Genomic DNA, 16,064 nt, shown 5'->3' on the forward strand with positions numbered 1-16,064 from the left:
TATGGTACCGTGTTACCTCCAGGCAACATAGTCTATTTTATTTTTTTTTATTTAAAAAAAAAAATAAAATAAGACCAATCTATTGATCAAACCTATCTCAGGGGAGAAGAACTCAAATACTAATCAATGAAAGTGCAAAAAAGTGGTCACATGACCCACAGGGTCCATTTTGTGTCCTGTTTCAGCATACGTCACATGGCTCGATATTTTCTCCAATGAAAAGTGCATTTTTCTTATTTGTGTCCAGCTAATCACTCACAAAAATATGAGTCACCTTCACTGGTAAGCAAAGAAGCATTTTCAAGAACTTTACATTATATATCATCAAATGTTTTAGAGGACATAAAAACTGTGTGTTGCCTCAAGGCAACATTGTGCCATAATGGAATCGCATAAGGCCATGCAGGCATAATAGGTTTGAATACAAATATATCATATTTGTAAGGAAAAGAGTTAGAATTATCTAAAAATAATCATATAAGACTGTAGCAATAGCAAGTATCCAGTCAACTCCTGATGGACAAAATAAGTCCCCCTACATTTTCTCGTTTGAGAAGCCATTTCATTCGGATATATGCATCACAATAGGGAAGTAAAGATGGTAACACTTTATTTTCGATTGTCCACTTTAGACATTCTACTAACTTTAAGTAACTTTGCAACTATGTCAGCTACCAGTCATTAGAGTATTAGTAGACTGTCTGCTTAAAGGTGCCCTAGAACTTTTTTTTTAAGAGATGTAATATAAGTCTAAGGTGTCCACTGAATGTGTCTGTGAAGTTTCAGCTCTAAATACCCCATAGATTTTTTTTAATTCATTTTTTTAACTGCCTATTTTGGGGCATAATTAGAAATGAGCCGATTCAGGGTGTGTGGCCCTTTAATTCTGGTGCTCCACGCCCCAAGAGCTCGCGCTTAAACAACATAAAAAAAGTTCAAACAGCTAATATAACCCTCAAAATGGATCTTTACAAAGTGTGCGTCATGCAGCATGTCTAATCGCGTAAGTACAGTGTTTATTTTGATGTTTACATTGATTCTGAATGAGTTTGAGGCTATGCTCCGTGGCTAACGGCTAATGCTACACTGTTGGAGAGATTTATAAAGAATGAAGTTGTGTTTATGAATTATACAGACTGCAAGTGTTTAAAAATGAAAATAGCGACGGCTCTTGTCTCCGTGAATGGTAAATTTAACAACATTTAACAGTACATTAGCAACATGCTAACGAAACATTTAGAAAGACAATTTACAAATATCACAAAAAATATCATGTTATCATGAATCATGTCAGTTATTATTGCTCCATCTGCCATTTTTCGCTATTGTCCATGCTTGCTTACCTAGTCTGATGATTCAGCTGTGCACAGATCCAGACGTTAATACTGGCTGCCCTCGTGTAATGCCTCGATCATGGGCTGGCATATGCAAATATTGGGGTCATACATATTAATGATCCCGACTGTTACGTAACAGTCGGTGTTATGTTGAGATTCGCCTGTTCTTCTGAGGTCTTTTAAACAAATGAGATTTATATAAGAAGGAAGAAACAACGGTGTTTGAGACTCACTGTATGTCTTTTCCATGTACTGAACTCTTGTTATTTAACTATGCCGAGGTAAATTCAATTTTTGAATCTAGGGCACCTTTAATATCTGCTAACAGATATTCAGACATTCTACTGACTATTCTGTATGTACCTTCGCAAGTACATGTCAACTTATTCTATTAACCCTAACCTAAACAGCCGAGTTAGATGACAAGGAGTTGCAAAATAATGAGTTAGAGAGGGCATAAAACAGTATAATTCAACCAATATACAAATCTTTTCAAATTAATCTCCTTCCCTCACAGAACACATTTACTCAGTAAAACACTTTTAGAGAAATGTGACTTTATCACACAATAAAAACTGTGGTTGTGGGAGTGTGGTGGCTCAAAATCATGTGAGGTAGAAAAGAGGCGTCATTCCTGCACTGCCTCATCGCATTGAGACTAAATAATCACCTCACTGCCTTCCACACCATTTCACATCTGCCCCACTTTACAGAGCACCAAAAATATCAGAGGCAGCGTCGCATTTAACCGTCGAATCTGCAGCCTGAAAATTATACCCCGCTGTTTTTATTACCCAAGAGTCTCAGCCTAAAAAATACGAGCGCAGGCTCTGATCTAAAGCTAAAACATCTCAGTCTGGGGGAGATTTACCTTTCGTGTACCTTGTGTATTATGAATGGGTACCAAGGGGGATTTTAGAAGTGGTTTTCCAGTGTTAAGACACCGTTTGTGAGAAATGATTTGTGAATAGCTAATTAGAATCTCAAGAATGACAACAATTTGTGTTTGATAGTGTTTCATAAGTGTAAAACAGTTACTAATTTTGTTCATCATCCTCTGAACATTTACAAACCTGCTTGAACCAAAACAAATTCCTTTGACTCAGTGCCGATGACATTAGTAGCTGTACAGTTGTAACTGCCAAAGTCGTTCTGGGATTCTGGAGTGACCTGTCAGGAAAAAAAAAAAGACATGTTAAGGCACCACCATAGACATTAGCTGGTTAATGGAAGCTCATTGCCTTGGCAATAGCAGTGACCTCCTATTCTGCACTGCTGGCATTCAACTTGCTCGATAATTATTGAGTGACAGAGAGAGAGACAGATAGAGAATGGCAGCGCACTGACTCCATTAGCTTCAACAGCAAAATGTGCCGTGGGAACAGAGAGAGTGACAGAGAAAATTTTAAGCTTCACAAAACGGTCAAAAATACGCTGATTCATTATGCTCCGAAGCTTCCTGAAGCAGTGTTTTGAAATTGACCATCACTATATAAGTTTTGTTTTTTTTGGCGCACCAAAAATATTCTCGTCACTTTATAATATTAATATTGAACCACTGTTCTGAACTGATTTAAATATGTTTTTAGTATATTAATGGATCTTGAGAGAGGAATTGTCATTGCTGACTATGAAGGCCTCACTGAGCCATCGGATTTCAACAAAAATATCTTAATTTGTGTTCTGAAGATTAACGAAGGTCTTACGGGTGTGGAATGGCATGAGGGTGAGTAATAAATGACATTTTTTCATTTTTGGGTGAACTAACCCTATAAAGCCACCTTACTGAGAACCACGAGACATATGCGAGTGTTTGTGGAAGTGTATAATAGCTTCGCTGATTAGTCATCTAGAAAGTGTAAATCTCAAAACAAGGTAAGCGCTAAAGATTTAAGACCAGTAAATATTATAAATATTTAAATAAAGACTTGTAAATATTAAATATATTTATAAAAATATAAAATCAGTAAATATTTGACTGTGACAAAAAAAGAAGCTTTTCTAGAATGTGGTTTTAATAAAAAAAAAGTTCCTAAAACTAAAAACAGTTAATTTTGAGATATATAATTTCCCGTGATTGCGATTCCTATGCAAAAAAATTAATGCAGACTTTTTACAGCATTAAAAAGTCAAGGGATAGTTCACCCAAAAATGAAAATTATCCCATGATTCACTCACCCTCAAGCCATCATAGGTGTATATAACTTTCCTCTTTCAGACGAACACAATCAGAGATATATTTAAAATAATGGAAATAAAAGTATCCTTGCTCTTCCAAGATTTATAATGGTTGTGAATGGGGGGGGCCATATTTTGAAGCAAAAAGCCCCCCAAAAAACGCATCCATACAGCTCCAGGGGGTTAATAAAGGCCCTCTGAAGTGAAGCGATGGGTTTTTGTAAGAAAAATATCCATAGGTGACCATGGACCACAAAACCAGTCATAAGTAGCACGGGTATATTTGTAGCAATAGCCAACGATACATTGTATGGGTTAAATGATCAATTTTTCTTTTATGCCAAAAATCATTAGGATATTAAGTACAGGTCATGTTCTATGAAGATATTTTGTAAATTTCCTACCGTAAATATATATAAAAAAATATTTTTGTAGATATGCATTGCTAAGGACTTGAAAGAAGAAAGTCATATATACCTAGGATGGCTTGAGGGTGAGTAAATCATTGAAAAAATTTTCAGTTTTGGGTGAACTAACCCTTTAAGATGTAAATTTAACTATTATAATGAAGGCTCATAATGCTGTGATCTGACCTCAAAAGGCCTCCACAGAGAAAATTTCACGAAATGTAATATTTTCTGTATTTAGACGCAACAGATTAAATATTACAATCTGTGCTTTGCAAGACTCTAAAAACAATACGCTCCATGCTGGTTATTCACAATGTGTTGTTATACAGAAAGCAACTTAATTATTGTAATTAATGTTATCAGCCAGTAATGCAAAAACAAAATCAAAAAGTCAAGCTAAGTATGAAGAACTGAAATGACATGAATTATACTGCCACACAATAAAAACAAGTCATTATATTCTCAGCACTTGTGGGCTGATATGGGTGTGCAGATGTGTATACCAGCACTATTTTATACATAAAGAAGAACATGGGTTACTGGGAAGAAAAGAAAAAAAAAAAAACAGTAATTATTGTGTTTTCTCAATGCAGGCACTATTGCTATGATTTAATATCAAATGCTAAAGGGTGCTGAAGTATACTGAAAATGAGCTCAGAAAGCAATTATTAGTGTCAAACATGTCTTTAGTGTTGAAACTTTAATGAGGGGGCATCTAAAGGCTGATGGGTTTGAGTGTTGATGCCGTACCTCCAGGAAGCTGACTGTGGGAGTGTTGTAGATCTTGATGTTTGTGGTATTAGCACTAGGCAGCATCTGGCCATCACGGAACCACAAAACGGAAGCGGCCGGGTGAGCGAGGGCCTCGCAGGTGATGTTAGCCGGATTACCCTCCCAGGTGACCACCGCCGCAGGACCCTGGATCTTTGGAGAATCTGTAATTATACGGTACACAGTGTCAGCAAAGTGCAACCAACACAAGGACTGTTATAGAGAAAGACCTTGAGGCAAAGAATATGATGGCTTCCAGCTGGCATACATTAACCATCATCACCTCAACTGCCTTTCAGAATTGCAATGTCTGATATCTGCTATTACAGACCATGCAGTAGCTCTAGCATGAATTCTATTGTCTGTTGTGAGTGTTGCTCCCCTGATGTTTACCTTTGCTAACTAGACTTTCCACTCCAGGATTGATACATGCAGTTGAGTAATCACATTTCCCATAAAGCTGTTCTGATAAGACACATATCCACTCAAATCTTATCGCTATCTCAGAACCACAGGCTGCAACACCGCTACTTAGATAATCTGGGCACCCCCACCCCCCCCAAAACATAATGTCTCTCTTTGGATGAAACAGGCAATGAAATCTTATCACAAAAATAAATAAATATTGGGAAACGTAAGGCTCAAAATGATTTCATGTGCAATATTAGGTGAACTTGTTAGGTAAACAGTGAAACTTTGCATGAAGATGCTTACTGAATCTAAATGGCTGGAATAAACTAGCTGCCGACCTACTTCCTCCACTTTTACTGTGAGGTTGAGCTCTATTTCAATAAAACAACATAAACAACCAAGTAAAAGGGGGGAAAAAACCTCTTTCAACTGTAAACTTGAAGTAAAAAGTGGGAAATAAAAGAAATGTAGAGTCATGCTTTTCTACACACAGAAGAAGTGACTCTAGCCCAGACCGAAAGTGTCGCAGTATGGGAGTGAACAATCTCATCTAGGATCATTTGAAGCAGACAAAGCACCTTTTCTTATCGCTAATTACTGCGAAACGCTCCATGCACTCAACCAAGAAGCTGATTACTCACAAACCAGGCTGTGGCAAACTGCATTTCCACACAATTTCTATCAATTGCACATTGTGATGCTATCTCAGGAACGGGAGAAGATTTTTAGGGCAAGAAAAATTAATCCAATTAGACTTTCATTGCACTTCAAGCTGCACTCCCTCCTACTTTTCTGAATTCGATTGTGGAAATGCTTTAAAATGCACAAGCAGATGAAAATAACTTTAAAGCTAGCTTTACTGTAATTATCTACCTGGCAAAATGGCACAAAAGTGCACTCAGCCAACTCCAGTAAACATAATCTGATAAAATAAGCGTTTTCTCTGAAAATTGACTTTTAAGAATGTGAAGATGGCAGTGTTTCATTTCATATGAAGAGCTCTGAATGTAAGAAAAAAGCCCAAAAGCTATAAAACACATCTGAGTATATGGCACTGTGATTTGAGATGAGTTATTTGATGGAAATTGACTTTAATTTGTCGAACAGACACACTGTATAAAAACCCCTCAAACTATCAATTTCTATCAGTTTCTTTTGTTACAAACTCAGAAAAGAAGATAAATGACTGACTGTTTCATATCATAAAAATCAGTGAATAACATCTGTGAATATTGTACTAAAAAGACAATTTCCATGCTTTTTAAGCTGGTTTATGCTGGCCTGTGGTGGGTTCAGCTAACAAAATTTAGCTTCTTCTAGTAAACAAGGCAGTCTTGATAGTTAAGTTAGTTAGTCAGGATCCTCATAGGCTATGTTCACACTGTCAGTCTAAATCCAATAAATGGTGTATCCGATTGGAATCTGATCTAAATTACTGACTGTCCACACTGTAAAAAATGACCGTGATTTTAACAGTAAAAGACTGTAAAAATGCTGCGGTGAAAAACTGTCAATTGGTTTACAGAAAGTTTCCGTACTATATACGGTGAATAACTGTAATAGATCTAACGGTACATTTAATGTAATTTTACGGTAAAATACCGTTAAATTCACAGTTTTTGGAAGTGATAAATAACAATTCATTGTAAAATTTACAGTGAAAAACCGTAAATTGACATTCCCACAATTCCCTGTGTGACACTTCACATTTGATATATTTTCGTTGAATTAACTCTGTTTCTTCTTAGTTTTTCTAATTTTTTTCTAATCAGTTATATACATTAGGGTTTTATGTTACACCTAATGTTGTTAAATTAATGTTTATTGCATTTTTAAAATGTCATGTGTGTTACCATGATGGTGTTTAGTGTGTGTGTGAATGACACTGTGTGCACCTTCTATATGTTAGTGCTGTCCTTCTCAGCTTGTGGAAAATCTGCTTGTGATGAACTTTGATTCATCATGTGACTCTTATCACCACTGTGTTTGGTGACTGTCAGTGTATTATAAAGGTACAAAACAGATATTAGTACTTCATTAGGTTGGTAAATTAACATTATATCAGTTAATGAAATACGTTATTTTACCGTAAATTTTACTGTATTTTTTACGGTAAAGTTCTGGCAACCACAGCTGCCTGTTTTTTACTGTAAATTTTACTGGGATTTTTTTACAGTGCACACTGTGTACCACAATATAACTTTCTGCTCAACCAGCACTGTGCAACAACACAACCTTTTTTCTAAAGCAACTTTCAGCAAATTTCCTATAACAGCGTCTGACGTTTACCTTTTACGTGGTGTGAAAAAGCACACAAAAAGCACACAGAATCCGATTAGAGCGGTCAGACTGAAACGGATTTCCAGAAATGCGATCTGAATAGGATTTCAAACCACATATGAATGTAGCTTGTAACGGATTCTTAAAAACCACATTTCATGTGATTTTTCTGCAGTTCACACTAGCTAAATATGATCGGATAAGCACAAAAATCGGATTTGGACTGACAGTCTGAACAATGCTATAGGTTCAGCATCCAAAAACAGGAAAGTAGCCAACAAGGATCAAAGGAACACTGAAAAACACAATCTGTCAACTTCACTGAGGTTTGAAACATTTTCCCTGAACACAAGACAAAATAACAAAAAAGGACAAAGAGAGAAGTTTAGTGCTCAGCTTACAGCGCACTTCCAGGTACATGCTCTGGATGTCCTGACCGATGGAGTTGCGGGCAGTGCAGAGGTACTGGCCGGCGTCGGTGAACTGCACGTACTTTAGAGTCAGAGAGGACACGCGAGCATCACTGCGCACAATCACGTTGCCATCCAGACTCTAGGGAAAAAAAGAAAATTGAGAGTGAGAGTAAGAAAAAGATATGCAAAATACAATGAAATTAGTCGAAGTTAAACCTAAATGCTAGTGTTAGAGGAATAAAGGGATCTTTATAGTCATAGTTCACCCAAATAAAATGAAATTAAAAATCATCATTTTCTTACCCTCATGTTGTTCCAAACCTGTATGACATTCTTATACAGCATGAAACACAAAAGACAACATTCTGAGGAAGCTTCACAACTGACTGACGAGTTATTTGAGGTGAGAAACTGACTAAAATGTAAGATTTTCGAATACAATCTTGACATCCGCCGCCTAAATGAGAGAAGCAGTGATGTCCATCTGTGAATGAATCATTCAACTGATTTACTGAAACGATCTGACTCAAATGATTCAATCCAACCAAGCAAATGTTTTCTTTTGAATACCAAACTGTAGGTCTGTCATACAAGTCAACAAAAGGGTGAGAAAATGATCACAGATTTCATTTCTTCAGTGAAAAATGATCCAGGTTTTTTAATATCATTCCTTCACACAACTACAGATGACAGTTGAAGGGTAGAGTATGGTATTTCTTTGTGTTTCAGCCTCTGTCTAGGGCTCAGGGGGGTATTTTGGGAGACAGTGAGGCAGGGATCAATAATGAAGTGGACCACACAGCAGGGGCCACTTTAAAGCCTTTTCTCCTCAAAGCCTATTTAAACAGCACAGCTGGGACAATCTGCTAACAGTTTTCCTTCCCGGCTCCAGTCCGCACACAAGCGCATGCTCTTTAGCTCGTACTGCATTTACTCCGCTGCCCATCTTGGGTTACTATGGTGATCTGAGATCCTACGGTTGGAGGGGCTTTGAATTCAGCAATCAATGGTAGTTCCAGCTGTTACAATGAAAACCCGGCATGTGTTTCATCGTTGCTCTGTGTTGTTTGCATTTCAAAGCCTTAAGTTTTTAAAAGCAACTAAAAAGATCCTTCATATCTGCTTCTGAAAGGAGCAAATTCACATCTTTACCCATGATTACACATGCGTAGCTGACATTAAATACTTCTGGGAAGTTTGCATACTGTGGCGTGACCTCAAACTATTTTCTGCAGCATTTTGCTAATTCTTTCATACTTATTAAACATGCAGCTTTTATGACCTCATGCCTATTGAGAACCACATGGAAAATTTGTACTTTTAAATGTTAATTTGTCCCACCACATGACCATTTAAAATGAAGTGAAGGCAAAAAAAGTTACACGGACCTACTTTAAGATTTCCACACTGATTGATGCCACAAATTAAACTTTTTTATTTATTTTTTTCATAAAAAGTGAGAAAAGTTATTTTCTCAAGAGCACAACATTTTCTTGACAGGCGGAATCAATAATAAATAAGAAGAAATGTTGTCTTTTATTTGAAGTTGGTCTGTTTCTTCTTTCGCTCCACAAGGTTAAAATGGAGCTCTCACAAACATTATTAATTTAATCAAAAAATATATCCATGACCATGTCTTAAAGTGAATAGACCTTGACATTTAGTGAGATCTTAGTTTTTTACCTCAAGGCAAAACATTTTTAATTATGCTTTTTTATTCCATATTTAATTGGCTACACATTTACAGTTAAGCACCTTGTGAATGGGACTGAAAAAAATGTCCATGGACATGTTAAGCATCAACTATGCAGATTCGACATTGCGATCTTCAAAAGAAGAAATCAATCGGAAATCCACAGATTAATGACACTCGTGTAATTTACAAGACAATTAATTGACTAAGTGCATTTGACTTGCATAATGTGACCCATGTTAATTAGAGAGTGCAACCTCTTCCATGACACATTTAAATAGATTTATTAGTCATGCCAGCTGACACCATATTACTCAGTTAACAAACATGAAACCACCAGCCACAGTAACCACATGGATACTCAATCCTGTTCTTTAGCTACAGGGCATTTAAGGAGAAAAGGTGTAGCTGTCACACCTCAATATTAACAATAAGCATTGTTGACATTCATAAGCAGTATTCAGTGCAGCAGAATGAATAAAATAAGCCCGGAAGAGCCGGATGCGCTCTACATTTTTTTTCGTGCTTAGCAAAGCGTACGTTGTTCTACCTACTCTACGACGATGTTATTGGATGTACGTGTGTGTACTGAATTACATATGGGATACTGTTTTGAGCATCGAATAACTCACCGCAAACTCAGCATATGATTCATATCTTTCTTTCAGTGAAGCTACTGCAAAACGTGAACATTAGCGTGCACCTTTCATCAGTGCCACAGACGGTCCCCTGACAGCATGCGAAAGACAGCCGGGAAATAAGATGTTTCTGAAACCTGCAGTGGCACTTCATTTATAAAGTGCCTGTTCAATGGTCAGTGAGAAATTTGACTGCGGGGCGGAATGGAGTGTATGCGGCACTGAAATCCAATCAATTCACAAACTTGATTTAAGGTGTGGTGGCTTAGTCACGATCTGAGGGATTGAGTGCTTTAAGTAACAACCAGGGTCTCGACCATAAATTCCATCCTGCTTGTGCCTCACGTTCAGAGGGCTGTTAGCATGCAGGTCTGTCGAGCGAGTCCCCTCCCGTTGCATAGTAATTGACAGTAAGTCGCATTCACAGAGTCTCTCCTGTTTCACGTGTGTATGAAGGGCTGGTCGCATATAAACCTTCACGATTTCTTTGAACGTTAACCTTGAACGCTTCCGGCAAATCACTTTGTGCCTCTGCCTCCTCGTCAGTTGTCAAATTCAGCAGAAAACAGAAGCGAGGAGAGACAAGAGAATGTTTCAGCTAACGTTTCAGCACTGAAATGCAATCACGGGCCCGTGCGCATCTTATCTCGCCTAATAGAGAACGTTGGAAGCCCCATTCTGCCCATCCGTTTCCCCTGAAAGAGCAGACAGCCAACGGTGGATCAAATTCAGAGCTCACATTCAAGGTCTTTTTTTGTGAAAAAGGGGATTTTTTTTTCTTTTCCCTTGGGAGAAAATAGTAGGTGACGGCAATCATATTGTATGACTGCGCTGACAAAGAGACAACATTAAAAAAGGTGCTGTTGACTGTCTTTGAGGAAAGCGAGTCAGACGTGTCCTGCACTTCACATTTCACGCTAACAAGAAACTGGAGGAGCACTCTAGCACAGACAAGATGGATCACAGGGTGTCCAAATGCGGAAGAAAATAAATCTGAACTTTTGATAAAAATGGCCTAGCTTGGACTGATGCAAGACGTGTTGAGAAATAGTTGCCCTGAGGTTGGCTGCAGAAGAAAAAGTCTAGACAGTGAGCAGGACGGACGTTCCAAGATTGAATGCTAATTGAATTTGGTCAAGGTCACCTACTGTAGTACGTACATACCGGTTACTGACATTGTTACGATCAGAGAGAGCAAAAAGTATATTAACTTCTAGAAGGGCTGTCACAATATCAGAATTGCAGAAATCAATGGAAGTGAATTTTTTTTGTGTTTCATATATAGGGCCTATGGATACGAATGAAATAAACATTGCTTTTCAGGCAGGTCTAGCAGCAGTTTTCAGGCAAGGAAATTGAATAAAGTATGTTAATCAAATAAATAACACTGCATAGTCTTAATATTCTTTTTAAATTCTAAGAGCATTGAGTGTTTTTTTGCCCTTTGTTGTTTGGTTAACCTTAAAAATGCATACAGCACAGCAGCAGGATTAATAGGATGCTGTCACTTTAAGAGTGAATGCACGCACTGATCACGGGTTTTCTTTCTCATTTGAAGACACATAACCGACTATGTTTACTAGGATACGCGCATTTTTTGACATAATTTTGTGTGAATTTGTCCGTTCAAGCACAGGAAGGAATGAAAGAGAGCTCAACTTAGTATTTGTGCGCTGTCTGAAGCGGCTTGCAGGGTGCGTGCTTCGGATGTTTTCAGATGTTGATCTTCTCACATAGCACACCATTTCTTGTGGTCTGGCGCTTGAATATTTACATTGGAAAGCCTTACATTTTCGTGATGATGCAGCACCGACCTGTCAACTGTATAGAGCGTCGTTCACGTTCATGTCCTCACAACATTAGTTCACCCAAAAATGAAAATTCTGTCATCATTTACTCACCCTCATGTCGTTCCAAACCTGTAAGACCTTCGTTCATCTTCGGGACACAAATTAAGATATTTTTGATAAAATCTGATGGCTCAGTGAGGCCTCCATTGCCAGCAAGATAATGAACACTTTCAGATGCCCAGAAAGCTACTAAAGACGTATTTAAAACAGTTCATGTGACTACAGTGGTTCAACTTAATGTTATGAAGCGACAAGAATACTTTTTGTTCGCCAAAAAAACAAAATAACGGCTTTATTCAACAATATCTAGTGATGTGCGATTTCAAAACATTTCAAAAGTTCAGAACGTGTATCAAATTGCCAAAGTCACGCCCCCCCCAGTGGTGAACCATTGAAATTTCAAAACACTTATGATGTAATGAAGCCTCGTTTACTGAAATCATGTGACTTTGGCAGTTTGATACAAACTCCGAACCACTGATTCGAAACAAAAGATTTGTAAAGCTTCGAAGCTTCATGAAACAGTGTTTTGAAATCACCCATCACTAGATATTGTTGAATAAAGTTGTTATTTTGTTTTTTTGGCGCACAAAAAGTATTCTTGTTGCTTCATAACATTAAGGTTGAACCACTGTAGTCACATGAACTGTTGTAAATACGTCTTTAGCAGATTTCTGGGCATTGAAAGTGTTAACTATCTTGCTGGCAATTGAGGCCTCACTGAGCCATCAGATTTTATCAAAAATATCTTAATTTGTGTTTCCCGAAGATGAACAAAGGTCTTACGGGTGTGGAACGACATGAGGGTGAGTAATTAATGACAGATTTTTCATTTTTAGGTGAACTAACCCTTTAATTTAAAAACTACCTCGCTAAAAACAAACTTGATATCTGTTGAAATTCTAAACATTTTGAATTATTATTATTATATTTTTTTTTTTGGATAGAAAATAAAACATACAGTATCAAATATCAAACAGAAAGCTGTGTTTACTGATCAATTTATATTTTTTATTTTAAAAAAGGATAAATCAAATAATTTTCTTTTTAAATGATTAATGTTCTATTCATCAATGAATCCTGAGAAAAAAGTATCACAATTTCCACAAAAATATTAAGAAGCACAAGTGTTAAACATTCATAATAATATATTGATAATAAATTACATTTTAAAATATATTAAAATAGTAAACAGCTATTTTTTTGTGGTAGTGCATAAAAATGCATGTAAATGTGCATTCAAAAATCTATAAAATGATATTGAGATCATGCTGGCAGAACACACTCATTTGTTAAAATAAGTTATTATTAAAATATAAAAAATACATGATTAGCATAATCTTGGATGATTATTAGATATAAACCATTAAAAGTGATTCAGTGCCATTTGAGTATGTCTGAAAAGTAGTTCTGTAATAAAATTAGCAGTAAAATTGTTTTTAGGCTTAACTTTGTGCTCATGTTTGATTGCGGAGGGTTTATGAAAGCTAAAGTTATCAAGCTGTGAGCAGTGAGAGTGCTACACTCTATTATTTTGCTACTCTTAATCAGTCACGAATATTAATATTGGTTACTGATTAATAGTAGTGTAGCAGGTCCACTTACAATTAAAGGCACAAGTATCTGATATTCTGGCACATCACACATTCATTTTTTTTTTTTTTTTTGTTCCACCTGTTTGCATTCACTAAAGACATAACCAACAACTGTGTTTACATTAACACCTCGGCATGATGGGCATTTTGAACGAAGTGCATTTGACCGTTCGTGTATGTAGCGTTAAAGCAAGGCACGGGTGCACTTCACAGAGCAAGCACACAGTATGTGTGAGCGTTCAAAAGCAGCCGCCAGTCAGTCACACAACACTTGAGTCAGAACTGTCTATAATGTAGACAGACTGTAATCCTCAATTTTTATAGCTTTAAGCATCAACTCGCAAACTCTTAATTATTTCAAAACTCTTGATGCAGTAATTTCCTTGTCTTTGACTCAGAAGAAAAGCGCATGTTTAAAGAACCATGGTGCTTTTTATCTGTACTCCTGAGGATTAAAAACATGAAGTGATGTGTGGGCAATCCCATAACTGTGGCCTTTCATCTCAGCAGATCAGATAAACAGTCCTTCACACAATCCATATGCATCTGAATCATTCTTAATCAGCAGTGCAGAACAGTGATGAATTCTCTCTCTGACAGATGAATAAAGCAAGAGTCTAACATTTCAGATCCAAGCATGGAATCGCTTGCTAATACTGTGCATCTACAGCTAAAATCAACATGAAATCAAAATTAACCTATTTACTTTCCTCTTAATGCAAGTTCCTGGTCGATTGTGAATGATTCTTCTTAAAGGATGAGTTCACTTTTAAATGAAAATTACCCCAAGCTTTATGACTATATGACTTTCTTCTTTCTGATGAACACAATCTGAGTTATATTAATAAATATCCTGACGCATCTAAGCTTTATAATTGCAGCGAACTGGGACTAACAAGTATGAAGCACAAGAAAGTGCATCCATCCATCATAAACGTACTCCACACGGCTCCGGGGGGTTAATAAAAGCCTTCTGAAGCGAAGCGATGCGTTTGTGTAAGAAAAATATCCATACTTAACAAGTTATAAAGTAAAATATCTAGCTTCCGCAAGAACAACTTCCCTATTCAACTTATGACAAAAGCATAACTGACGGTCTGGCGGAAGCTAGATCTCTGAGCTGGCGTGAGCGAGTGGAGGCGGGGCTAATTAGCATATTCATTGATCTTCGTATATTAAATGAGGCAAGGGTGTAGAGTTACATTCAAGACATGAAGAATGTTCACAGGAAAAAATGTTTAAATATGTCATTTTGGTGATCAAAGATGAGTTTTAAGGCATAAAATGATTGACTACAGAAGGACTTGAAAAAAGACCTTGTACTGTATCTTCTTTTCCCAACTTCCAATGGATAAAATACAGTCCTGCCCTATGTTTTTATCATCAAACATTCTGTTTAACACAAATGCACCACGTTACAGAAGTAAAATGGGTTTCACATTGACTTCAAAGTTATTGTATTCATCTCTGACATGTGGCGTACGAGTTTACCAAGTGAGGGTTAGTATGTTTATGTTACAAGAAGCTTGTGCTGTGTGAAGCTGGAGTTGGTTATATGTGTTAGTGTCTCCTTTAGTGCTGCTACATTCCCCTGTCTGAGTCTATGGGAGAACACTGAGTGTTGGCTCTTACTCTAAAGAAGTACCTGGCATGTTTCAAGCCTTGCTCTAACACCCTCTTTATTTTCTTCCTCAGTCCCTTGAGAAAGTTTGTCCAAGGGGAATTCATGAAGGAAAAAAAGGTCTCAGTTATTCTACTAAGAAAAAATCTTCACAGCCTAGAAAGACCTAATAGGATTGTCACAATTTCTGTTTACAGAAGCTATCCAAAAAAAGAGCTGCATATAAAAAAAAATGAAATGACAATCATTGTAGTCTAGGGATGCCATTTCATCAGATGTGATGTGTGTGGGTGTGTGTGTCTACAGGATTTTGAGGGTAAAAGAGAGCCAACACTTGATGTTCTAGAGTGATAAAGGGCTTCTCTAGGATTAGTGAGCATCCTGGCTACATGTGAAGCAGCCCTACCTTGTGTTTCTCAGGTCGAGTCCATGAAGCCTGGATAGACAGACACATGTAAAGCAAAACATGACAGAAATGAGAAAAAGCCTTAAAAAGAAAAACCAGCAGCCGCTCAATTAGACCGGCATCACACATGCACGTTTTTCAGAGCAGACAGCTTGTGAAGCTCCAAAGTTGACAACTTGACTTTAATCAAATCAAAAGCAAATTGGTTTAGTAATTGTAACATTACCCACAGGCAATAGACTTCTTAATAATAAATTGACTTTTATTTTTTTATTTGTTTATGTGTGTGTGTATATATATATAAGTATATAGTCTTATTATAAATGACTTCAATACAAATAATAACCAAATATAAAACCTTGAACTAACCTTGTGTCACACCAGATGAGAGGCACATAATCAAAACATCAAGTGTGACACATCATTTTTACCTGAACAACAATCAAACTGGATGGAAAAGG

At 37.0% G+C, this 16,064-nt stretch overlaps 1 protein-coding gene across 23 annotated transcripts in view; it reads right to left on the minus strand.

Annotated features, from left to right (window-relative positions):
• Window positions 1–16,064, minus strand: part of ncam1a (neural cell adhesion molecule 1a) — a 280,290-nt gene that overhangs the window by 49,613 nt on the left and 214,613 nt on the right. For 14 of the 23 annotated variants that reach the window (XM_048166423.1, XM_048166424.1, XM_048166429.1 and 11 more), the window contains exons 9-12: window positions 15,604–15,633; window positions 7,789–7,939; window positions 4,676–4,860; window positions 2,411–2,507 (exon numbers count right to left, since the gene is read on the minus strand). In XM_048166423.1, the coding sequence (XP_048022380.1) occupies window positions 2,411–2,507; window positions 4,676–4,860; window positions 7,789–7,939; window positions 15,604–15,633 (463 nt within the window). The remainder of the gene's footprint in view (window positions 1–2,410; window positions 2,508–4,675; window positions 4,861–7,788; window positions 7,940–15,603; window positions 15,634–16,064) is intronic. The other 9 variants (XM_048166426.1, XM_048166431.1, XM_048166436.1 and 6 more) reach the window with 1 other exon arrangement.

This window comes from Megalobrama amblycephala, linkage group LG18 (assembly GCF_018812025.1).
Source record: "Megalobrama amblycephala isolate DHTTF-2021 linkage group LG18, ASM1881202v1, whole genome shotgun sequence".
NCBI classification, from domain to species: Eukaryota; Metazoa; Chordata; class Actinopteri; order Cypriniformes; family Xenocyprididae; genus Megalobrama; species Megalobrama amblycephala.